Source organism: Bipolaris zeicola (genome assembly GCF_000523435.1).
Source record: "Bipolaris zeicola 26-R-13 unplaced genomic scaffold scaffold_123, whole genome shotgun sequence".
NCBI classification, from domain to species: Eukaryota; Fungi; Ascomycota; class Dothideomycetes; order Pleosporales; family Pleosporaceae; genus Bipolaris; species Bipolaris zeicola.
The window spans coordinates 34,184-57,418 of record NW_006912172.1 but is presented as its reverse complement, the minus strand read 5'-3'; the positions used below and the strand labels follow the sequence as shown (position 1 = coordinate 57,418).

The following is a 23,235-nucleotide window of genomic DNA, read 5'->3' as shown; positions in this document are numbered from 1 at the left end:
TGATAACGGTGGTGGCGTCGAGCAGCGGCAGTCACCCGTCAGTCTTGGAGATTCATGAGAGCATGGCGGCGCAATGTGGCGGGCAGAAGAGGCGCCGTTGGTGGGGATGAGGGGCGATGGCGGTGATGGTAGCGATGGCAGAGGTGAGGGTATAGTGCCTGCCCAGCGTCGTGGCTCGCCCGGATTAGGTGCTGGTGGGCGGGCCAGCTAATACTTAGTAGCCTTGCAAGGGCCGGGGCAATGAGCATGGCTACATGCCCATTGCCCATTGACCATTGGCCAGCCCAGTACATTCGCATCACGACCAGGAGCACCAGCACCACCAGCACCAGCACCAGCACCAAGATCAGGAGCAGCCTCAAGATCAAGATCAGCCTGCGCCGTGCCAGTCTACGCACACTGCGCCCCAGCCATGCTACCGAATACACGTCCGCTGGTTGCGCCGCGAGGTCAGCCCGGCGTTTTGAGGCCGGTTGTGTCGCATCCAGCCCTCTGCTTTTTTTCTTTTTTTCTTCTTTGGCCCGGCAGCTGCAGGTGACGGACAGGTGGGAAGAAAAGGGTTGGTTGCACTGCGTGCAGTTGGTCGATTAAATTGCATGGCCATGTCCATTTCCGTTTCCGTCTCTGTTTCCATTGGCACCCACTCTCGCATTGCCATTACCCACGCGCCCGCACCCCCTTTCCTCGCCCGCGACTACATACATATACACTCTGGCCCACCCGCACTCCCGCCGCCGCCCTCTGTTCGTCGCTGGCGGTAGACGGGCAGCAAAGAGAAAGAATACGGCCGGCAGACGGTAACGAGTACGGGCGAGCAATGCACATAATCCGCCCCCGCCGCCCGCACGTGCGCGCGCGCCATGGCCCCACCCATCCCGCTTGAAACAGGCCGTGGGTGGGTGAGCACGTCCACGTCCACGTCCATATCCACGTCCACACCAAACATTGAGTCCCTCACCCGTCGATCCGCTCATTCTTTGAGCCCGCGCCATGGTTTTTGCTGGCCACTCGCCGACCGACGATGCCACGGCCCATACTCTCCACCATGCCCTCGGCAACCTCGGCGGTCCACGCAAGAGCTGGATGTTGCCTTCTAATACCTCCGTTGAGCCCTCGGCACTTCCCGCACAACCCTCCGCCAGTCCTCTGCCATTCACGGTGCGTGGCCGTGGAAGGCCTCGTAAAATACCCTCTCAGAGGCACCCTTCTTTGCACCCCGTAGACCCGTCCGCCCAGTCGCCGTACACCGCCCAGCCAGAGCAGCACCCGGCTTCCAACTATGCTGCATCTCCCCAGCTAGCCAATGCCCTGGCTCCTAGACCTTCCATTGCTTCTGTGCGTACTTCGCCAATTCCCTGTGAAGATGCCGCAACCAGCGCGGCAACGGCAGCGGCGGCAGCGGTCGCGGTCGCGGTAGCAACAGCATCACCAACCACGTATAGTCCAGCAGCCAATGTGTCCACCTTCACCTTCAACTCTGACGGATCAGCCTATGCGCCGGAGACATCCCCAGAGCACGTATATATGGACTCGGTGCAGCGTGGGCGCGCCTCACACGGCTCAATAGATGGGCATCCCCGTCAGATATTCCCTCCGCCCCAACCTACAAACCCCCAGCCGTCAGTCAGACGAAGCATGACAAACGTGCCGCCCCATGTTGCCGCAGATGTTGCAACCCCAGATCTGCCACGTCGCCCATCATTAAACACGTATCCGCAGACCAACAGTCCAATACAAAGACAGGCTCACACTCACAGTCCTTCCAGCTTGACGCACACACCCGGCCAAGTGCCGTCTCCACATGTGCCCACAGGCGTACAATTCCACCACCCAGCCGAGCGCAGGACAATGGCTCTACCACAAACGTTTCCTGAAAGCTCGCCTACCTCCTTAAATATGACATTCACAATGTCGTCGTGGTACACAGCCAACAGCTGTTTGGACACACTAAGCGCATTCCAGGAGTCAACACCTGCATTGACCAGCAACTCTCGTGACAAACTGCGATTGGGTGTATTACGAGATGCAACTGAGAAGCAAGACTGGTTCTATTTGACTATGCACCAGTGCTACTGCATGCTCACCACTGCTCCCGAGACTCTACCTGATACTATAAAAAATCTCCCGGGCTTGCCTCAGGCCAAAAAGATACTGCAGGACATTCTTGAACCCAACCACATTCTGAGTCCTGGCGTCCTGTACTTTTTCACAAATTACCCGTATCCTATGCGGCAAATCTATGACACGTGGCCCTCGGGGTTTAATTACCAGGTGCATTTGTTCCGTATGTTTGTAGCACATTGCCTTAACTACGAATATCTAAAGAGTACATGCGATCAGCGTCGTTATCCGCCACTCGCACGCGAACTTGACACAACTCTCTGTATCCCTTCACCCGTGTTCCAGCGCCTCATTTTCACTGCTTTTCTACGCTACCTCTGGCACGCCAACCAAAAAAATTCTTTCGCGACTGAATTCGAGGTCAGGGCTGTTGCTATTTTTCAGCAAAATCAGATCGATTATTTCCGCCAAAAACTTGAATCGACTCCTGTCAGGTCTCAAGAGGCACTGGCTGCGGAACAAGTCTGTGCTTCCAAAATCCGAGCGGCTGTCGAAGGCTATGAAAACGCCCTTCGCCAAGGGGGTGTTCCATCAATGTCTCTCTACCAGTCGCACCAGCAGCAGCAGCAAATACAGAGCAGTACTGCGAGGCAGCTCAATGCCACCAGTGTCGCAAGTCCATACCCTCAGCAGTCTGCTATTCATCAAGTATACGAACAGAATTATACTCCGTCTCTGCCAATCAATACAAATCTACAACCTCAGCCAGCACCAACACCAACATCAGCTCAAATCCAGACGAAGCTGCCCGCGAGCTTGCTTCCACCATCTGGGCGCGTACAGCCTCAACAGCGCGTGGCCAATCCCGCTAGATTCTCTCTCCACCAGGCCCATCTGCGAAGCCCCGTCCTCAAAGCGCATTGCGTCCCATCGCCACTATATATATTCCAAGAAGGATATGTCAAATCTCCTGCGCGATTGTCAGAACCAGGTTGTACAATGGAAAAGTGGGTTTTTGTAGTAACACCTGACCAGATGAGCTCGTTCCCTAGGACTGTCCGCCAATCAGTTGCCGACCCCGGTGTCCGGAATATCAAGGAGAATAACAAGATCGCTCGTTTGCGTTGCATCAAATGGAAAAAGGGAACAGATACACCAAAGGAGCATGTCTGGGCAACCACCGACACATCCTGGATACCGTACCTGTATCTTAGCTTAAATGGTACGCCTCTCGAAGTACGGAAAAAGATGCATCACGGTAGGGACCTAGCCGTCGATGTTACCGACCTGCTTCGCGAGGGTGAGAACGTTCTCGCAATGACCATCATGACCCAACTAAGCGACACATCGCACTTGGACTACCTCCTCGCTATTGAAGCCATGACTATCATCTCTCACGACTCCATCAAATTAAACTGCACAACCAAAGACCGCGTCTCTGCTCAGACCATCCTCGAATCCATCAAACAGAAACTCTCAGGCCCCATCACCTCCTCAGCCGCCGCCACCGACGACGACGACGATCTCCACGTCGTCCAAAGCAACATGACCGTCAACCTCCGCGAACCCTTTGGCCAGTCAAAACTCTGCGACACGCCGGTCCGCAGCAAATTCTGTCATCACCACGATTGCTTCGACCTCGACATCTTTTTGCGCTCCCGACCCCGAAAGGGCGATGCATCCGTCGTGGATCACTGGAAATGTCCCATTTGCGGCACCGACGCGAGACCGAATGTACTGGTACACGATGGCTTTATCGAGTGCGTGAACATGGCGCTTGAAGCAAGGGGATTAAGCGAGACGAGGCAGATTATCATGCTGCAGGATGGCAAGTGGAGGGTTAAAGATGAGGCCGAGGGTGGCGCGGTGCAACGGCGTGAGTCTGAAGAGCGTGAGGCTTCTACGCCTAATACTACTGTTGCCCTCCCGTGGTCGTCCGTATCGAGGTTGTCGAGTGTATCTATACCTCCTGATGCCGAAATTATCGATCTTAGTGATTAAGATCGTTGCTTTTTTTTCTCCTGATCCTGAGATGTTCCTGTTTTTTTTGATCTTTCTTCCATCTCGATTTATGGGTTGACTATGAAGGTCTCATCTGGGTTCTTTTCTTCCACACAGAAGTAAAGTCTTGTTCATCATCTTCTTCTTCTTCTTCTGTTTACGGATGTACATATATACATCCGCTCGTCATTGTACCTAGGCGTTTCCTTGCCCTTTTCCCACTCATCATATCCCAGTGGAGTTTTTTTTTACCCTGCGATGCCCTGATACCCCCTTTCCTTTCACTTGTTTAAATACGACTTATGCCTTTTTCATAAATGTCTCAAAAGCAAAAATCATGATCAATCTCGTCTTCTGTTCTCTTTGCCTCTGTTCTCATCGTGAAACAATCAGGAATCATTCTGAAAGAAAAAATCTATAAGACTAGATGGTAACAATATCTATCTATACTCGCTCGCGCGTAGCCTAGGCGTTGAATCTATCAAAAAACAAAAAGTTCGTTAAATGCGGGGGGGTCAAATAAAATATCAACCTCTAGCGGGACCGGCGGCCGCTGTATACCCAGAACGGAAATTCTGGGGAGGGAGATATTATGCGCCCCGTCCAAAGCCAGCTTGGTAGTCCTCGTTCTCCGGAACGGACGGCAAGGAAAATCGTTCTGTATGGGTATATATAACATCTTCCTTTTACATCCGCAAATCGCAGACGCGCGCCCGGCGTATCTCGAGTGGAAACCTCCTGGGCTTTTCACAAAATCAACAACTAAACCTCCCTCCTCTTCCTCTACTTCTTTAATCTCCGAAATCTCCATCTTCGACCTTGTCTTCATCCAGCCAGTCGCACCGTCCACTTCTCTTTCTTCTCGACACACGCAACAGGCGCAGGCGCTTGGACCACATTCATACCGTACGCCTCGAGATCGTGACAGCTCGGAAGCCGCCCACTACACGCGATTTCCCTCAGCAAACTGGGTCCACGGCCCATATCTACCTCTCCGCCCAGGACCACACACGCAGCTTCTTCGAGCTTCTTGGCGAGTAGCTGCCACGCACGGCCATGCCCTGTCGCGCCGTCGCACGCCTCGTGCATGGAGCACGAGCGACAGGAATACGCTTTGAGAAAGGCATGGCACATTTCGTGGATAATGGTTCCGAGGCGGTTGTTCAGGCGCATAATGTCCGGGTGGTGACTTGGCGTGCCGGCGCCGCGGTATAGAGTGGGATGGACGAGGATCTGGGTGCCGATCAGAGGGTTGAAGAGGGATTTGCCAAAGCAGTCGCGCTGCTGCTCGGGGAGGTACGAGAAGCCTGCTGTTAGAGTCGCATTGTGCGTGGGTACGCAGCCTGAGAAGAAGACACGGTTCAGGTGCGTGAAGAGCGTGGTTAGTTGCGCGACTGAGAGCGTGCGGCGCATGTCCAGGCCGGTGATTTGCGGGTGCCATGCTTTGAGGAGACTGCGCAGTTGGTGGACGGCCGGGGTAATGTGCGCAGATGGGTGGAGGTAGGTCGCGTCGAGCCACGCCATGTGGTGTCGTACCAAAGTCATGGCTTCATAGTCGCCGCGAAAGCGCAGTCGCAGGTACGATCCTGGACTTACCTGCTTGGGCTGATTCTCATACAACAGGCCTTTGGAGCGCCGGGTGCGGTTGGTGTTGGCCAATTGGTCCTTGATGATGCCATGGGATTTGGTCGTCGTGATTTTGTAAAGCTTAGGCGCGCACTCGTCGCATTCACATGGTACATCTGCTTCTTGCACGTCTCTTCTCAGGTCATCAAGGTTTCGCGGGGCCTCAGAGGCCTCTGTTTCCGTTTTTGGCTGCGGAGGTCGTCGGAGGATGCGGTCCTCGATAAATGACAGTTTGGGGTCGAGCGAAATGAGCGGCTCGAGAAAGGGGAGCAGGTAGTGCCATTTAGACGGGCCGTGACATGCTTTGCCCTGCTCGTGGTCTTGTATCTGTTCCCTGGTGCTGGGTGTTTTTGGGTTTCCGAGGATGAGCTTTGCAATTCGCCGAAGGGGATGAAGCCGTCTCCTCTTCCTCTTGACGGTAGGGTTATTGGCCGACGTATCTGAAACGGGAGGATTCCCCATGGGGCTATTGTTATTGGAATCTGACGTATAGCACTTGACATGAAGGAAGCAAGGAGGATAGGAGATATTTCTTTGCCAGGAAGTGGGCCCATGATAGCCGTTTGCAATGCGGAGGGCTACCCGAACAGTGAGGCGGTCAAGCGATAAGATTGAGAGATCCTAGTCACAATATGCTTGTGTATCTCACTATGCACGCCATGCAGTGCACAGACGGTTGGAGCGGTCAAGGGTGGAGGCGAGGGTTGGCAGGTCTTCCGGTACGAAACAATCGGGTCCGGAGAGACGGTAAGGTTTTGTGATTGCAACACTGGGTGTTATTGCTACTGGCCAGCGCATAGTATAATTGCGTGGTTATCATTTTTTTTGTTTCGGCGAATGTCGCCATGCCACGCGCGTCGAAAGAAAAGGACTCGGGATTCCTGCCCCTGGGTCACGGAACTGTGTTGCCGCGAAGAGTTAGTGCGGTGATTGTTCAATTCAAAAGGATAGCGCCACGTGGCGCAGCTGGGGGTCTGCTCGCAACGTCCCCAGGGTCTAACGTTGCGCACGGGCGCCCGGAGGCGCGCCATGTTTCCGCTTCAATAAAAGGCAGGCGGAACAGGCGCTCGAGATCCGACTCCTTTGTTGCACTGTCGTGTTTCCGCTGCGGCCAGGTGTGCGCTGTCAATGGCCCCTTGTTTTCCAGGCAGACTTTGGGCATCCAATGCTACCGGGGGAGCGGAAGAGACGAGGTAGACCTCTGTCAGCGGTGGGGCTTCCTCGGCCCAAGACTCATGCACAGTCAGCTTGGCCAATCGCCAACAAGTGCCATTGATGCTGTAGGTGTAGGGCTGCCAACTCAGTCAAAGCATGATGGCGCTCTTTGGCATGCATGATTGCAGCGTCGCATTAACATCTTGCTCTAATCTAGAGTGTGGAAAGCCTATCTGGATGCTGAGACGTGAGCAGGACGCGATGGCAAGTATCTAAGTGTAGTAGAGCAGGGTCGGTGTAGCGCTGGTTCATTACGTGCCTTTGTGTGTGTGTCTGCGGGGATCCGGTGGAATGGGTTGCGCATGGTCTCGAAAAGAAGAAGAAGAAGAAGCTTCTTCTTCTCGTTCGAAGATCTGCTTCACTAAGCTTGTAGTGTTGCAAAGTAGAAAATCTCCTTGCCGATCTTCCGCCTTCGGGTATGCAGCCCAGACTCTAACAAGCCGAAGAAACTGACAAGTGCAAGCTCATTTTCACACAATGGTGTTTTTGTCATGGTACTTGGTAGCAGAGGAAGACTTGGTATTTGTTGAGCTCTGCGGTCAGTTTGAGTATTAGTGTATAATGAAACTGGTGAGGCCATAACTGGAGAGGAACTAAAGAGATGGCGACAAAGGTTTCTACTCCAAGGAAGCGCGTTTGTTACAACAAAGGACACTCGGTGCTGGGGTCGACAGGACGCCAGTAGGGCCGAGTGGGGGAGTGGTGATTGGCTGCTTGGACCAGCGCTGTGCACTGGGTGACGGGGAATGCGGGAATTGGAGCGGGAGGGTTCAGGAGATGGCACGAAATGAGAAGACTTGGTGAGGCATGAACAGTGGTTCCGGTGACTGGGTGAACCGAGTGCGGCTCTCGGGTGGTTAGTGTAGCGGCGGCCAATGATGGACACTGCAGACCAGGGATCTGGGAGGGTCAGCGTGCGGCATTTGGGTGGGTAGCCACGTCGTGCGGAAATGCATGCCGATCGCCAATACGGGCCTAGCAGGGAACCCAAGCGATGATACCTGGGGGCGGGCCTCTGTGCCTCTCTGGCAGCTGGTGGCCGTGGTGGCGACGGATGGTGCAGCCAGATTGACGGAGCATGGCCGTGACTGGAGCAGTAAGTTCAGATGTAACATGGAGAGCGATGTGACCCAAGCCACGTTAGTGCTGTGAGCAAAACAGCGAGGGTGCAGGCGTAAGACATAGTAATATTGGACGTGAGTAAGAAGGATGGAATTCTAAATAAGACGAGCAGCCGCGATAGGGGCGATGGGGTCGTGGAGCGTGCAGGCAAACAGGTCCAGACACACGGACGGGACAATTTCCAGGGCGGTTTCAGCAAACGTGTGGAGGAGGGCATGGCAGAGGGTCAAGTGTGTCGACCCTGTGTTGCAGCGTGCGGCGGCGAATGCCTAGCAGTGCCTAGCGACGCCTAGCAGTGTCGATCGCGTACAGAGTTGCGCCACCAGCGAGAAGGAGCGAGTGCCAGTGTGAGAGAGAGCGTAAGAGGACGTGTGGTGTCGGGAATAATGACAATTAGGCTTTGATCGCCAGCGGCCAGCAGCGGGCGCCCCTTTGTTGGAGCGGGAGCTGGGTCCAGTGGCAGCGAGAGCCAGAGCCTCGAGGACAGCGGGTGAACAAGGCCAGCGGGCGTGGCAGCCAATGAGTGGGCGGCGATGGAGGGAGCAGATTCCAGAAGACTGCTGGCAAGAGAGCCAGACAGGCCGCTGGGGCGCAATGGGGTCGGACAGCGAGGTGTGAGTGGGTAATCGAGGGCAGTGATACAGGCGGCGGACATGGATGACATGGATGCTTGGCGTGGATGCTGGCTGACGTCCCGGCGTGCTGGCCTCGCCCTGTCCTAGCGCCATCGTCCAAGCCACGGCCAGCACGCCTTATACATAGCAACCCTGGCGCCGCCTGCCTCGCAACAGTAGTATATGTACATTCATCCACATGTACACGCACTGCACATCCATCCACCACACATCCCACAATGGCCACCATGTTCCGTCACTTCTCCTTCGACCCCGTCCCCCGCCCGGCCTACGCCGCGTATGAGGCCGAGCGGGCGGCTATGAACGTATCGCCCACATCGCCAGCCTTGCTTCCACACCACCCAAGTCGCCCGCCCACGCCGCCCTGTACAATGGGCGACCTCGCCCTCCAGCTCAACACCCAGACTCTCCGCATCGACTCTTCTGTCGCCTGCCGTCCCACGCGTCCTCCCACGCCCGACAGCGACTGCGACACGAGCCCGTCGTCACCCACCACCGAATGCGTGCAGGAACAGCCGCGCCCCACCTACTCGCGCATCTCAGCCTCAATCCTGCGCATGCAGCGCCAGCACACGTCGCGCATGCAGTGCACTTCCTCGCACGCCCGCGACATTTCCAAGCTCGTCCAGATGATCGAGGCTGAGAAGCAGTGCACCGTCAGCCCCCCAGCCTCGACATGTCCTCCAACCGCGTCCTCTGCCCGCGACGAGGCTGTGGACATGGACTACGACCTCCCCGCCAAGCGCATCGAGGCAACCATCGCCACCCCAATGTGGAGGGCATCCGATCGCCGGGAGAGCAGCGTCCGCGTCACAAAGACGGTGCGCATGCGCAAGCGTTCGAGAGAGAACGGCGTGTGCAAGTAGTCGGCCTCGAGGTCGACTCTGTTTCTGCATTTCATTGCATGCATAGCCAAGGCGTTTTGGGTTTTTGTTTCACATCACAGGCGCAATATACCACTTGATCTTTGATGGAATACCATGGGTATTAGCCCATGAGGCCGTGCCACAGGGCGGGCTTAGGGATACGGGTACATGGTACTACTCGTTCTACACACACACACACACACACACATGTCTATTGCTTTCTGAAATGCTCCCTGCGGGTTGAGCCGGACGCTGTAGGATGCGACGAGCCGAGGGCTGTTGTTGCGCTACATTATGTATTTAATATTATTGCATCATTGCACAACATACATGGCTTGTATTCATGTTATTTGGTGTTGTGTGCCAATCAGACTCAGCCCTACGTTACCCGCATCCTGTGAACCTGCGTCCTGGTAAATTTGTGCCCCACTCCGAACCGCCGCACCGCTGCCAATGCCGAACAACCCTTGGTCTCACCAACACCACCACTCCCACCGCTGTCGCTTCCATCGCCGCCATGTCGTTCCGACGAGCCCTGGCCCCGCGCTCCATTCACATACGCATTATTCCCCGCCCAGCCAACCTCTCAGAGAGTCGGGAAATCTACCGCGTGCTGCAAAAGTTTGGCGAACTCGATACCTTCAAGTACCTGCGGGTGCGTCATCATTGTCCCATCTTGCCTGCGCCAGGCACGTCTTGCTCTGCAAAGAAAGCGCATCTGACTCCTCCTAGTACGAATACCAAAACCCCGCAGACAATGTCGCTCTTGCCATATACCGCGACGAAATGTCCGCCCAGCGCGCCCTTGACGCCTCGCCCCTCCGCTTCGCCCTGGAAAAAGTCGTTTCTCCAGCCACTACCCATCCAACACAATCCTCTTCGTCGCAAGAAGAGGAAGAAGAGGGCGGTGACCTAGACAACTACTCAATTGAGCAAACACAACACACCAAAGGCATCGACGAGATCCTGCGCCCCTCGCAGCTCGCGAACCGCTCTTGGCAATCCACACCCACGACCAAGCCAACTCCCAAACCAACTCCCAAACCAACTCCCATGCCCTTCGAGTCCCAAGCGCCCTCTGCGAAACAAATCAAGCAGTCCAAGTGGTTCCAAGTAACCATAGATCGTTCACGAACTGTGCATCAAGATTACATCGAGCGTCAGCCCTTCTGGAAGCAGTTCAGCCCAATGAGGACCATTGCTCAAGAAGACCTGGCAAAGATAGTACCACACCTAGGGCTGAGCGATATCAGCAAGCGTCCACCCAATGCCCATAGAACGCCCTTCCGGGTGCTCAAGATTATGAATGACTATGTAGAGACCAAAATGCCGACACTGCGAGGAATATTCGAGGGCAGCGAGGCAGATCGCGCATTCGAACAAAGAAAACAATCCAGCAAATGAGAATTCGACTGAATCCCATATTCTGACAAGCTCCTTATGCTTCAAGCAACCAGGATTCTCCAAGTTCTATGTAGAGCACGTCAGTCCAAGGCATATTCCAGCCACTTCGCCCGTTGGTTTAGCTCGCATGCATACTACCAACTAGCCTTTTGAGATGACAGAACAAGTCAAGAGACGAAGGACTCGCATATACGGGAATACTCATGTTCAATGCCATGCTTGAGAAGTATGGACGGATGACTTGCTGGTAAAAAGTAATCAAGCCAAGTCATGCACGCAACGTAGAGCACGTAGAGCTCATCCAATACTGGACTCAAGCACTTCATAACGGCGACTTGAGTCGACAATACTCAGAAAAGGAAAGGCTAGCCAACACAGACTGTCAATTTATCTGGAATTGCGATAGTACCGTGCTGTAGAGCACAGAGAAATCACGTCATTTCTAACGGGAGATCAAACGGTAGATTTACATACTTGGAGCGGCCCGGTCTTCGTATGCGTATTGGGAAATTTATCACATAAGTGATCGCCCGACAAAGTTCCGCAGCTCATACTAGAACAAAGGTGGAGGCTTGTAGAAAACATCGTGGCTGACGCTGTTGACCATGCCGGTGCCGAGCCGAAATGGTCAAATGATTCCGCTTCATGCAATGACTGAGAAGTGAGAGTCCTTTTTGGGATGATCAGCCACCCTTGATCACCAAGTCTCCAGGAGGTCGCACGGCAATCTCGGTTCTTAGATAGTGGCGCATACCTGCTGATAGTGGGTCAAGGCGGCTGTGCAGCCCATGCACAACGAGAAAGACCAAAGACAGTTCCCACCTTGATAATCGATACCGCCACGGCACTATTCGGCGCCTCAAGCAAGGGTCATTTAGCGCAGACTGCCTGGCGTTTCATAAACTCTTGGCTCCCGAATAGGCGTGAAGCCTTCCCGCGCTGACTGCATCTGAGACATGGTCCCTGGAGGGGCTACACAAGTACACTACATAGTTGGGCGCATCGTCTGTGACTCTTTGTCAGCGTTAGATACCCGCTGTCAAAAATGCTACTATACTACACTGTTGAATGTGGGCGCCTGTTGCGGAGCATCACACACGCCCATGATATCAGTGGCTCATGATACTCAGGAGAAGACGGGTCTATGCTGGGCGATCGGCAAGCGCTGTTTGTAGTTTAACGTCCGTTGGCCAATAGCAATGCGCAGGGAGCACAATGGCACTAGACGACTCCTTAAATCTTGCCCGGCTGTACCCCAAAGGTCACATACCTGCCGAATCTCAAAACGCCCTTCTGACGCTCCCTTGAAAAAGAATCCCCCTCGTTTTTTCCTTTTCTCCTTGTGAGAGTCCACTCATTCCATTCCGCGTTCAAAGCGCTCGCAGTCATTCCTTGATCCAAACACCACCCTCAGCGCGTCTGGTCTACGCGCGACACCACACTCCTTCGGTACACACTCGCGCATACGATAATCGCAAACATGAAGTCCTTTGCCGTTTCTGCGGCCGCAATCATCGCCGGCCTGGTCTCTACGACTATCGCGCAGACACACACAGACTGTACGTCGTATTCGCCCCAGCATCAAGCAAGATAGGCGCTAACATCCAAAGGCTACCCGCTCAATACGACAAATTGCCCCGACATGGAGGCTCTCGGCGGCAACGTGACTTTTCTGTGGAACAAGACAGGTATTCCACAGGACGACAAGATCTGGAAGATGCCAAACCAAGGCAAGATCGACTGGGTCGAGAAGGGTGCAACTTTTACCATTGAACGATCGGGCGACTCTCCCACAGCGAACTCGGTCTTCTACATGCTGTTTGGACGTCTCGAGGTCATCATGAAAGTGGCTACCGGTACCGGAATCATCTCCAGCGCTATCTTGCAGTCTGAGGCGCTTGACGAGATTGACTGGGAGTTCATCGGCGACAAGAAGACGATTCTCACCAACTACTTTGGCAAGGGAGATACCTCGACCTACGACCGCGGCAAAGACTTTGAGCTTGACTTTGCGCCACAAGACGACTTCCACAACTACACCATTAACTGGAACAAGACGCAGATTGATTGGTTTGTTGACGGCAAGAACATCAGGACTCTTACACCCGAAGAGGCCAAGGGAGGAACCCGCTACCCCCAGACACCCATGAGCATCCGACTCGGTGCATGGGCTGCTGGTGACCCAAGCAAGAACGACCCCGGTGTTGTCAAATGGGCTGGCGGAGAAACCGACTTCAGCAAGGGCCCGTACACCATGACCATCCAGTCAGTGTATGCTCAAGATTACACGAGCGCTGCCAAGTACTCGTGGGAGAACATGGACTCGTCTGGTGACTGGGAGAAGGTCAAGGTCATTGAGTACGTTGTTTTTTCCCTCTGCGCCCACTTGCTTGTAGTATGAAACTAACGATCTGCAGGGGAAAGTCTGAAGTGCTCGAGGAAATCCAGTCACCGCACGGCGTCAGGAATCGCTTCGCGGCTTTATCCCCCGGTGCCAAGGCCGGCATTGCTATCGGCGCTGTTTCAGCCTTTGCCATTGGCGCTCTTGTCATCCTCTTCTGCTGCATCAAGCAACGCCGCATTGGCAGGAAGGAACACGAGGCCCTTTTGGCTGAGGAGCAAAAGGAGGCCGCCGAGCTGAACGAGTACAAGTCGCAGATGCAGGCTGGCCGCTTTGCCGTCGGCGGCGGTGCCGGTCGCGTTTAGATTGCGCAAAGGCACTGATTGGAAGTTGCGATTGTACAGTCTTTAATTAAGATGGGTTCTCTTTGCTACCAATGCTTCGCAGTCTCTTGCACTGGAGCTGCCGTTGCCTTGTCATGTTATGGTCACGATATATTTACTTACTTCGCACACACACATATACTTATATATATACCCTTGCTGTAATTTTGCCAATAGAGCCTTTGCTCTGAATCTTTTATATGTTTTCGACATTGCGACCACACGACTACACTACTCAACACCATGTCAAGTCCAGCTGCGGCTCTGCTCTAATCTCAGCGGCCATGCCTGCAAATCGATGACGTCGTTGTGTAGCGGCTCTTAGCATGTGATCAACGACGAGCTCTTCTCCGCAAACCCCGGACATGCGGGCGTGCGGCCTGCGCCGGCTAACTTTAAGCTGCCTCGGCATGTGGGCGGCGGTCCATGGCCAACTGGCTTGGATACAATCGCACCCTGTGGTTCCCCATTCTTCCCACACATATTTTTGACAATGGCCTCATTCTCACGATCCCTACGACCGCTCACCCGCGTTGCTACGGCTTCGTCGCGTTCGCTGCGACCAGCAGTTCGCCACGCCCCGCAGTATGTCTTGCATCCACCGAAAAAAAGTGTCCAACATGGCCAATGCAAAAACTAACGCGATGCCGGGCCAGAATACGATGTCTCTCCTTGACTCCTTCCAGGCGGGAAGCTGTCGATATCTCAGATGTGCCACCAACGCCCATCACCCACCTCTCGGAGACCGAGATGCTCATGGGCGATTCGGTGTCCAAGTTTGCCAATGATGTCGTACTGACCAAGGCCCGAGAGATGGATGAGGCCGAGGCCATGGACCCAGCAGTAGTCGAGCAGCTGTTTGAGCAGGGACTCATGGGCATCGAGATACCTGAAGAGTACGGTGGCTCGGGCATGAACTTCACCTCGGCCATCATCGCCATCGAAGAGCTGGCGCGCGTCGATCCCAGTGTGAGCGTTCTGTGCGACGTACACAACACGCTGGTCAACACTGCCATTATCAAGTGGGGCTCCGAGAAGCTCAAGAAGGAGTGGCTGCCCAAGTTGGCCACCAACACAGTTGGGTCGTTCTGTCTATCTGAGCCCGTCTCTGGCTCTGACGCCTTTGCACTCGCCACCAAGGCCACGCGAACAGACAATGGCTACAAGATCAACGGCAGCAAGATGTGGATTACCAACAGTGTTGAAGCAAACTTCTTCATTGTCTTCGCCAATCTCGACCCCAGCAAGAAGTACAAGGGCATCACTGCATTTATTGTCGAAAAGGGCACCCCCGGCTTCTCCATTGCTAAAAAGGAGAAGAAGCTGGGTATCAAAGCTAGCAGCACCTGTGTTCTCAACTTTGACGATGTTGAGATTCCCAAGGACAATTTGCTAGGCAAGGAATTCGAGGGCTACAAATACGCCATTGGGCTGCTTAATGAGGGCCGCATTGGCATTGCAGCACAGATGACTGGTCTGGCACTGGGTGCTTGGGAGAATGCAGCAGGGTGAGTCTCATCGTCATGGTCCCAGTGTGAGTGGCCAGACGCTAACAGTTATAGCTACGCATGGAACGACCGCAAGCAGTTTGGTCAACTCATTGGCGAGTTCCAGGGCATGCAGCACCAGCTTGCCCAAGCCTGGACCGACATTCAAGCTGCTCGCGCTCTTGTCTTCAACGCCGCCCGTAAGAAGGAGGCCGGCGAGGACTTCGTCATGGATGCGGCCATGGCCAAGCTTATGGCGTCGCAGGTCGCCGGACGCGTGTCCGGGCAAGCAGTCGAATGGATGGGCGGAATGGGCTTCGTAAGAGAGGGCCTGGCCGAAAAGTATTTTAGGGACAGCAAGATTGGCGCCATTTACGAGGGAACAAGCAACATCCAGCTGACGACCATTGCGAAGCATTTGCAGAAGAAGTACACGAAGTAGATGATTAGTGAGACGACCAACCTACCAAAAAATGAATCAAATATAGCCTGGCTAGAAAGCCACGTGGAACATTATATTCTTACGCTCTCTTTTTTTTTCCTTTTTTGTTAGAGATTTGTTTTTTCATCCATCCTGCAACGCCAGCGCAGAATGATTTACTACTAGATCGCGGGATCGATTCAAGTATGTTGGAGATCACGAGTGATATCACACCACGGGCAGTGCCCAGTGCTCCCGCGGCAAAGCGACATGGTTGACTTCCGCAGTGACGCCGCTGCATCCTCGGACCAAACGGCGGCAGCATGTTTTTGACTTGCTGTAAGGGGCCGCACTCTAATTATTAGCAGCAGCAGCAGCGTTAACACGGCATGGCACAGCAGAAGCGATGCGAACCATGGTCACTGCGCACAGGTGCACATGCTGAGGGGCATGCACATGCGATCTTGTCTCTCCACCCTCGACCCACCAAGACGCCCGAGATTCGTGGCGGCCAGCCCGGCACGACAGTAACCCAACCGTCCAGGCTCATCCATGCACTTGAGGCGCGCCAATGCCCTCGATCGGAAAATATCGCGAAGAACCATGGGTCTGCCTTATGGAACCCCCGGGCTGTATATCGTCATACCTGCGCCTGGCGTGAACCGCTGCTGCCCATCAGGTCATCTTTTGCTCTTCTCACTCTCAGGCTGTGTGTGTCTCTATCATTCTCAAGATACTATCTTGTCTTTCTATGTGCATGCTCTGATTGAAGTCGATCTCAAGTCCTAAAGTCTCCTTATCTCCTTCCCCATTCCCATCACATCCCTGTTTTTTCCTCGTCCCAGTCCCGCTTCTTGCGTGACGGTGGCCCACAACGCACCACTTTCTTAACCCCATCCGTTCCAGCGTCCCAACGCCATCGCTACCGGGGCTGTCGGAATAGTTCTTCCCCCCAGCCACATTGAACAAAGAGTTCTGGCCGTTATCTGGCATAAGTCATAACTTGGTCACCTCATGGTCGTGTAACCACCGCCCACGATGGCGCCAGGTTCCAAGGCCACGGACAAGGACCCTCCAAGTACCAGCCGCACGCATTCGGGACTAGAGAGCATTTTGCCTACTAATTTCCTCGATATGCAAAAATGCGCTGGCAGTCTTCCCAAAGAGAACAAGCCAAAGTCGTCTCCACGCTCGCGGCCATCTGCCACCCCACAGTCCAGCGTGTCACGATCCGTATCGTCCATGTCAAGCAGTTTCATGCAGGAACACTGGGGCCGCTCCTCTTCCTATGTTTCCAGATCCGAACACGATGGAGAAGATACACACAATCCACAGTCCAAGGAGGAAGATGTCCCCCACGTTATAGCCAACTGGGCCCATCTATCTTACATCAAGGCCCAACGTAATACGCTTCGCGCCGAACTGAAAGCACATCAGATTGCGGGCGCTGAGGCAAAGCGGTCAGTGTCGTCGTTGCGTCGTCTGGCCTTTCGCATGGCTGTTAGTATATCCGTGAAGGAGAAACAGATTGCGACTACTGCCCGGAACCTCGCCAAGAGCAGAACAAACCACTATCTCGAAGGTAAGGATGCACAAAATAGAGTCGAGCAGTTGCAGCGGGCGCTGCGAATCGAAGAGGACCGCAACAAGGAGATTCTAGCAGCATTGGAAAGGGCCTCCATGCTGACACTTCAATGTAAGTGAGCTACACTCTGGTATCGGCTCTTCTAATCAGTGCCACAGATTCAACCCCAAAGGAAGAGCCACGACATAATCATGGGAACAGTTTCCTTTCCCCGCCTCCATCTCCACCAACACGTTCAAGTGCTCCTGGTAGCCCGTTCGGCTCTCCCAAGACTCCGACACGATCGTCCACGGCTCCATGGCATGATGTCGACTTTCCGCTCACTCCTCGCCTCGGAAGTGCATTCGAGATTCGCACGTCTGACAGTCGCTTGATACGGGCCAAGCGTGAATCAGACCAAGCTCTTGCTGCATGCCGGAGGCGTATAGAACAACTCCAAAGCGAGTGTGCAGAGAGCAAGGAAGATGGAAGGCTTTTGGCAGTGGCCAAAGCCGGATTAGAACAGGAGATACGACATCAACAATCGCAAATCGCTACTCTAGAGCGCTCAAGAAGCAGTTTAGCCAAAGAGTTGGAAGCTACCAAGGTGCAGCTGCGCATGACCGTGGATTCCGAAGAACTCTTGAAACAGAAACTGCAAGACAAGATTGAAGAACTTGCAGCGTGGGACCAGAAGAATGCGGATATGATGCACACGATTGACCTGCTACAGAAGGAAAAGGCTGAACTTGATGAGCATGTTCAGATGCAGACGAACCAGGTCGAAGAATTCAAGACTCGCACATCTACTCTCGAGCAGACGTTACGCTCCACAAGCGATGAGCTCGAGAACGCCCAGCGCACCGAATCGTCGCTTCGAGACCGCCTCGCAGAAAAGGAGAATGAGTGTAAAGATTTGCAGAAGAGAGTTGACCAAGGGTTGGAAGATATTAGCAATCTTGAGCAGAAAGTCAACACGTACGACGCGGAAGCCGCCGAGCATGCCCGGAAGATCGAGATAGGAGGAAATGCCATTGCTCAGTTGCGTGAACAACTGCACAATGCAGAAGCTACGAGCAAGGACGCTCAGAATGCTTCAGTGGACTTGAAGAAGGAGTTGGAGCTGTTGCAGGAGAAGTCGCGTATCGAGACCGAGGCACGTGATGGCTTGGCGAGTGAACTTGAGGACGTAGAGAGTGGAAAGGCTAGGATGGAAAATGAGTTGCGCGCCACCATGGAACTTCTGGACCAAGAAAAAAAGGCAAAAGAAGAGCTGGAGGAGAAGTTGGGAAGCTTGCGCACATCTTACAACGACACGGAAGCCAAACTCCAGCAAGCTCTTGAGCGGGTTCAAGCATTGGAGGCAGCTGATGGCGTTGCCCAAAAGAAACTTGAGACGCTACGAAACGAGAAATCCGCACTGGAAGCTAATCTTGAGAATGTACGGCAGCTCGGGGCTAAGCTCGGTGAGGATGTTCGCATGAAGGACAATGAACTTGCAAGGATGCAATCGACGAGTGTGGATTTACAGGAAAAACTCAAACAGTCACAAAAGCAGACATCATCACTCCAGAGAGAACTGGAGCATATGCGCAATACAAAGCAAGAAAGCGACAAGCAACACGCTGCGGAACTGGAAAAGAGCAGTGAACATCTCCGGGAACTCGAGGCCTCGATACTCAATCTTCGATCTGTTCTGGAGTCATCAGAGAAACTAGAAGTATCTCTTCGTGAAGAGCTTGGCCATCTACGAGAATCCAAAAGAAGTATTGAAGGCGAGCTCGAAGAGGCTCGTCGTGTCAAAGGGGAACTTGAGGATCAAGTGTGCGAAGCTCAGTCGCAGCTCAAGTCAACGCAGAGCGATCGTGATAGCTTGCAAGCTAAGATCGGAGAATTGGAGAGCAACTTGATAGAAGGTCAACAATCCAGGTCGTTCCTTGAAGAACGATTGGCCGCATCGACTACAGAAATTAGTGCGCTCAAGGATCGATTAGCAGACCTGGAGGCTGCGCTAAAGGAGAGTGATGATAGGAGGGCTAAGGCTGAAACAGCTTTGTCGGTTGCGCAGTCAGACAGCGAGACGACCGCTGCAAGTCTCTGGAATCTTCGCAGGCAAGCCCATGATATGGATATGGCCAAAGATCAACTACAAAAAGAACTCGACGAAGTCATCAACTCTAAGTCAGATCTAGAAGACCAGTTACGCTCTGTGCGGGACGATCTAAAGAAATCTGAATCAGAGGCGAATGACATTCAGGTACAGCTATCCACGCTACAAAGTCAAATCACGACCCTGCAACAATCGAAACTAAATGCCGAGCAAAGCTTTACTTCTCTCCAAGAATTTCATTCGGAGCTTGACGAGAAACTGCAAAGCACACAATTCCAGCTGCAGGACGCTCATTACAAAATCTCACAGCTCGAAACGAGACTGACATCCAGCGAGGAGGAGCTGGAAGCTCTGTGTCGCGCGAAGGCAGCTATGGAGAAGCGACTCGAACAAACACATGCCGATAATGCGCGTCTGGAAGAAGAGCTTAGACTTGCTCAGCAAAACAACGAAGCTATTAAAAGTGAGCTCGAAGATACCGTGGGTTTGAACAGCAAGCTGGAGGAGAGCCTCACTGCAGCTCGCTTAGAGACGGATGAGGCAAACATTCAAAATGCCAAACTCACGGCACGACTGAGGGAAGCCGAAAGAGAACTAGAAAAACTTCGGCAGCTCAAAGGTGATGTAGAAGCAAGGCTGAGCAAAGCCTTGGAGATCTCAGCGAGTACGGAACAAAGCCTTTCTTCGACTCGCTCTCGCCTTGATGAGCTTGAATCGCAAAACACTTCTCTCAACACTGAGCTTGCCAATGCTAGGACAGAGCTAGATGCCGTGCGACAATCGAGAGCGGAGTTGGAAACTAAATTCGAGGTGTCTGAACGTCACAACGAATCTCTTCAAGAAGATTTATCTGGCATGCATTCACGGGTAGCTGAGCTCGAAGCTAACTGTGCCAACTTGGCTTCTCAAATGTTGGAAAGTGATCAACAGTCAAACAGCCTGCGACTGGAACATGCTAAGCTTGAGGAGTCTTCGCAAAGTACGTCCCGTCAGGCCAATGAGTTACAACTTGAACTCCGCGCGGCTCAAATGCGTCTCGAAATTGCAGAGTCTGAGAGCTTGGACGCATTCAACAGGCTTCTCGAAGCCGACAAAGAGCTTGTGTCACTGCGTGGTACGAACATCAAACTTGAGGCTTCTGAAAGAGAACTCATCTCACGTCTTGCTTCAGCGGAAGAAGAATTGGAGAATGCGCGCCAGACGAATGCCGACCTGGAGGCCTTCCTTGAAAGTGTTGAGTCAGACATAGCCAATGCCTATTCCGCTGTCGAGGATACCGAGAAGCGTTATCTGGAGTTTGTAAAGGACTCTGAAGCTAAGCTTGAGGCTGCGAAGAGTTCCAAGTCACGGTACAGAACTCGACTTTGTGAGAAGGACAGCGAGCTTGAGACTCTTACCAAAGAGAACTCTGATCTACACCAACAAATCGATAGCCAAACCCAGCAAATGGATACACTTGAGAAGAGCAAAGATGAGCTGGAGGAGGAGCTATCAAGAAAGGAGAAATACATTAAAGAACTCGGGTCATCGGCCGATGAGCGAATGAGATCAATGAATGCCGCGTACAACAATCTCAAGAAGAAGTACGAACAGGAGCATCAGCAATTAGGAGACGACCACGAAAACACAGCCCGGCTAGAAGCCGAACTGGCGAGAAAAACAACAGAACTCGACCAACTCCGTCACGACCAAGAAACCCACACCACCTCCTTCACAGCCCTCCAACAGCAACTCGCCTCCCTCGAAACCGACAAACAAACATTCGAATCCCTCATCTCCACCCTCCAAGAAAAGTTAAACCAGCTAGAACTCCTCGAAGAATGGTCCGCCTCTCCCATCTCCCCTCACACACCTTCCACCGCCGCCAACCACGCCACCTCTACCGCCCCCTCAACCCCCAAATCCTCGCACCCAACCCACATCAGCACCCCAAACACCAGCCCACGCCCGGATACCCGCGCTAGCACTCTATCCCACAACCCCGACGACCTATGGGCCCACCAAGTCGAGCAAGTCCGCCTCCAACGCAGCGAAACAGCCCTGCAACTGCGCGGCCTGAAGACATCGCAACATCACCTCAGAAAGACGCTGCGCAGTACAGATAAAGAGCTAAATCGGCTGGAGCGCGGGAAGAGCAAGCGAAGTCCGAATCTACTGAGGAAGAGAAGTAGACCGTTTACCGCGGGTGGATGGAGCGACGTAGAACGGAACGATCTAGAGGGCAAGCCGGAGAAGGAGAAGAAGAGGATGTCACATGGTTTGGGCCTTTTGACTCGAAAGAGTATGCATTTTGGGAGAGGTGCGGCTGAGGAGGAGGGCAAGAGACGGGAAGGGCGCAGAGTACTTAGTGTGGGGGATGAACTTGGTGCCAAGGCGAAGGAGAAGGAGGGGCGGAGGTGGAGTGTTGGGCTTAGGGGATTGTTTCATCGGGATGCGTAGGATTACCTTTTTTCTTTTCTTTTTCTATTTTTTCCTTTTGTACTGGTCTAGGGATGGGTTTGGTTAGATGCGGAACTCGGGCTCGCGCTCGGAGGGGTTTTTTTTTAGTGATATCCAGGGTTATATGGTGTTTTGTGATTCTTATTCTGTTTCTTGGGGAATGTAAGAGTAGGGTTTTGTTGATGGTGTGAATAGGGATGGAGAGGTAAGGGGTTTGGATATACATATGGTATTGCTGTTTACCCACTCGCTTGATTGATTTAGTAGAGGTATATAGGATTGTTATACCGGGGGAATGTGGAAAACTGTCTTTACTGCTATAACCGATGACCAACTTTGGGCTGTTCGCACTATCATACTAGAGCAAGGAGATGCTTGGTATCCATCACGCAAATCAAGTACCAGCTCGACAACACTCCTAATATCGTTGCATGGGTTGATAAGAACGGACGAACAAGACATTACATTTAGTCGTGTACAAACGTAATAGTAGTGTTTACTCTAATTAAGTAAATGCACCTGGTGTATTACTACACTAGGTACCATAGTTTAAACTGAAAGGATTCAGACAGTACTACGCGCCCTGGCACTGTCTATCGTTTGTCTAATCAGAGTGCCGTGCACTTCTGACCTCCTGTGTTCTCAATATTTAACCTAGTTGATCAAAATGCCCTTCGCCTTTGCCTTTGTGCACTCAGGACCAAGGCGGGGATCGATCTTGTTGCCAGAGACCGAGATGTATTGGATCGACTTGCTAGCGCAAAGGTCCTCGGGGACGGTACCGGTAAGCTGGTTCCATGAGAAATCAACGGCGGTGAGGTTAGGCAGGAGGCCGAAGCCCTTGGGGATGGTGCCGGTGAGGTTGTTGGTGGCGAAGCTGAGTTCCTGGAGCGACATGGCTTTTGTCAGACTGGCGGGGATGGGGCCGGTGAACTGGTTCTCGAGGAAGCTGGCGGCTTGGAGGTTCTGGGAGTTGGCAAACATGTCGGGGATGGGGCCACTGAAGCGGTTCACGCGGACAAAGAGGACCTCGAGTTCGGGGAGGGAAGACATGAGGTCTGTGGGGAGGGGGCCGGTGAACTGGTTGTTGCCGATGTCGAGGTAAACGAGACCGTTGTTGCTTAGTACGTTCCTAGGGAAGCCACCGGAGAATTTGTTGTCGCTGACGTCGACCTCGTATAGGTACTTGCTGTTCTTGAGGTTGGGGATGGGGCCGCTGAAGCTGTTGTTGACGATATGGATAAGGGCAAGATCCGGCAGATTCTCGACAAAGTGGTTCAGCTTGAGGTTGCCGGTCAAGTGGAAGTTGTTGAAGTCGACGGAACCGAGGCTGAGCACACCAGTGTCGGGATTTGGGGCGCAGAAAAATCCATACCATTGGCAGATATCGGAGCCGGTCCAGTTTGTGAGGACCTCCGGGGGGCCAGTAACCGTCTTACGGAAGGCGACAGCGGTAGCCAAGTCTCGCACCAGATTGGCAGGAAGAGCAGCAGCGTGTTGCGGTTGGTGGGGAGCAGCCTGCGCCAGGGCAATTAGGGAGGAGACAATGAGTGACAACAT

General features: G+C 53.4%; 11 protein-coding genes across 11 annotated transcripts; 7 read left to right on the top strand and 4 right to left on the bottom strand.

Moving 5' to 3' along the window:
- Nucleotides 1-990: 990 nt before the first annotated feature.
- On the top strand, nucleotides 991-4,062 carry COCCADRAFT_101079 (uncharacterized protein; the record flags this gene model as incomplete). Its single annotated transcript, XM_007716007.1, has 1 exon — nucleotides 991-4,062. One exon carries the CDS (start codon nucleotides 991-993, stop codon nucleotides 4,060-4,062), a length of 3,072 nt encoding a protein of 1,023 aa, XP_007714197.1.
- An 825-nt stretch (nucleotides 4,063-4,887) lies between these two features.
- Nucleotides 4,888-6,150, bottom strand: COCCADRAFT_101070 (uncharacterized protein; the record flags this gene model as incomplete). The annotated part of the gene is made up of 1 exon (XM_007716006.1): nucleotides 4,888-6,150. The coding sequence occupies one exon, from the start codon at nucleotides 6,148-6,150 to the stop codon at nucleotides 4,888-4,890; it is 1,263 nt and encodes a 420-aa protein (XP_007714196.1).
- Nucleotides 6,151-6,533: 383 nt separating this feature from the next.
- On the top strand, nucleotides 6,534-7,025 carry COCCADRAFT_101095 (uncharacterized protein; the record flags this gene model as incomplete). Its single annotated transcript, XM_007716005.1, has 1 exon — nucleotides 6,534-7,025. One exon carries the CDS (start codon nucleotides 6,534-6,536, stop codon nucleotides 7,023-7,025), a length of 492 nt encoding a protein of 163 aa, XP_007714195.1.
- A 735-nt stretch (nucleotides 7,026-7,760) lies between these two features.
- On the bottom strand, nucleotides 7,761-8,689 carry COCCADRAFT_38402 (uncharacterized protein; the record flags this gene model as incomplete). Its single annotated transcript, XM_007716004.1, has 2 exons — nucleotides 7,761-8,120; nucleotides 8,336-8,689. 2 exons carry the CDS (start codon nucleotides 8,687-8,689, stop codon nucleotides 7,761-7,763), a joined length of 714 nt encoding a protein of 237 aa, XP_007714194.1.
- Nucleotides 8,690-8,878: 189 nt separating this feature from the next.
- Nucleotides 8,879-9,526, top strand: COCCADRAFT_6605 (uncharacterized protein; the record flags this gene model as incomplete). Its single annotated transcript, XM_007715986.1, has 1 exon — nucleotides 8,879-9,526. One exon carries the CDS (start codon nucleotides 8,879-8,881, stop codon nucleotides 9,524-9,526), a length of 648 nt encoding a protein of 215 aa, XP_007714176.1.
- Nucleotides 9,527-10,043: 517 nt separating this feature from the next.
- On the top strand, nucleotides 10,044-10,930 carry COCCADRAFT_101093 (uncharacterized protein; the record flags this gene model as incomplete). The annotated part of the gene is made up of 2 exons (XM_007716003.1): nucleotides 10,044-10,181; nucleotides 10,259-10,930. 2 exons carry the CDS (start codon nucleotides 10,044-10,046, stop codon nucleotides 10,928-10,930), a joined length of 810 nt encoding a protein of 269 aa, XP_007714193.1.
- A 1,480-nt stretch (nucleotides 10,931-12,410) lies between these two features.
- On the top strand, nucleotides 12,411-13,636 carry COCCADRAFT_101092 (glycoside hydrolase family 16 protein; the record flags this gene model as incomplete). Its single annotated transcript, XM_007716002.1, has 3 exons — nucleotides 12,411-12,489; nucleotides 12,541-13,288; nucleotides 13,348-13,636. The coding sequence occupies 3 exons, from the start codon at nucleotides 12,411-12,413 to the stop codon at nucleotides 13,634-13,636; spliced, it is 1,116 nt and encodes a 371-aa protein (XP_007714192.1).
- Nucleotides 13,637-14,147: 511 nt separating this feature from the next.
- On the top strand, nucleotides 14,148-15,583 carry COCCADRAFT_101080 (uncharacterized protein; the record flags this gene model as incomplete). The annotated part of the gene is made up of 3 exons (XM_007716001.1): nucleotides 14,148-14,239; nucleotides 14,311-15,162; nucleotides 15,217-15,583. The coding sequence occupies 3 exons, from the start codon at nucleotides 14,148-14,150 to the stop codon at nucleotides 15,581-15,583; spliced, it is 1,311 nt and encodes a 436-aa protein (XP_007714191.1).
- Nucleotides 15,584-15,662: 79 nt separating this feature from the next.
- On the bottom strand, nucleotides 15,663-15,887 carry COCCADRAFT_101060 (uncharacterized protein; the record flags this gene model as incomplete). The annotated part of the gene is made up of 1 exon (XM_007716000.1): nucleotides 15,663-15,887. The coding sequence occupies one exon, from the start codon at nucleotides 15,885-15,887 to the stop codon at nucleotides 15,663-15,665; it is 225 nt and encodes a 74-aa protein (XP_007714190.1).
- Nucleotides 15,888-16,600: 713 nt separating this feature from the next.
- On the top strand, nucleotides 16,601-21,675 carry COCCADRAFT_27780 (uncharacterized protein; the record flags this gene model as incomplete). The annotated part of the gene is made up of 2 exons (XM_007715990.1): nucleotides 16,601-17,258; nucleotides 17,306-21,675. 2 exons carry the CDS (start codon nucleotides 16,601-16,603, stop codon nucleotides 21,673-21,675), a joined length of 5,028 nt encoding a protein of 1,675 aa, XP_007714180.1.
- Nucleotides 21,676-22,329: 654 nt separating this feature from the next.
- Nucleotides 22,330-23,235, bottom strand: COCCADRAFT_6600 (uncharacterized protein; the record flags this gene model as incomplete). The annotated part of the gene is made up of 1 exon (XM_007715985.1): nucleotides 22,330-23,235. The coding sequence occupies one exon, from the start codon at nucleotides 23,233-23,235 to the stop codon at nucleotides 22,330-22,332; it is 906 nt and encodes a 301-aa protein (XP_007714175.1).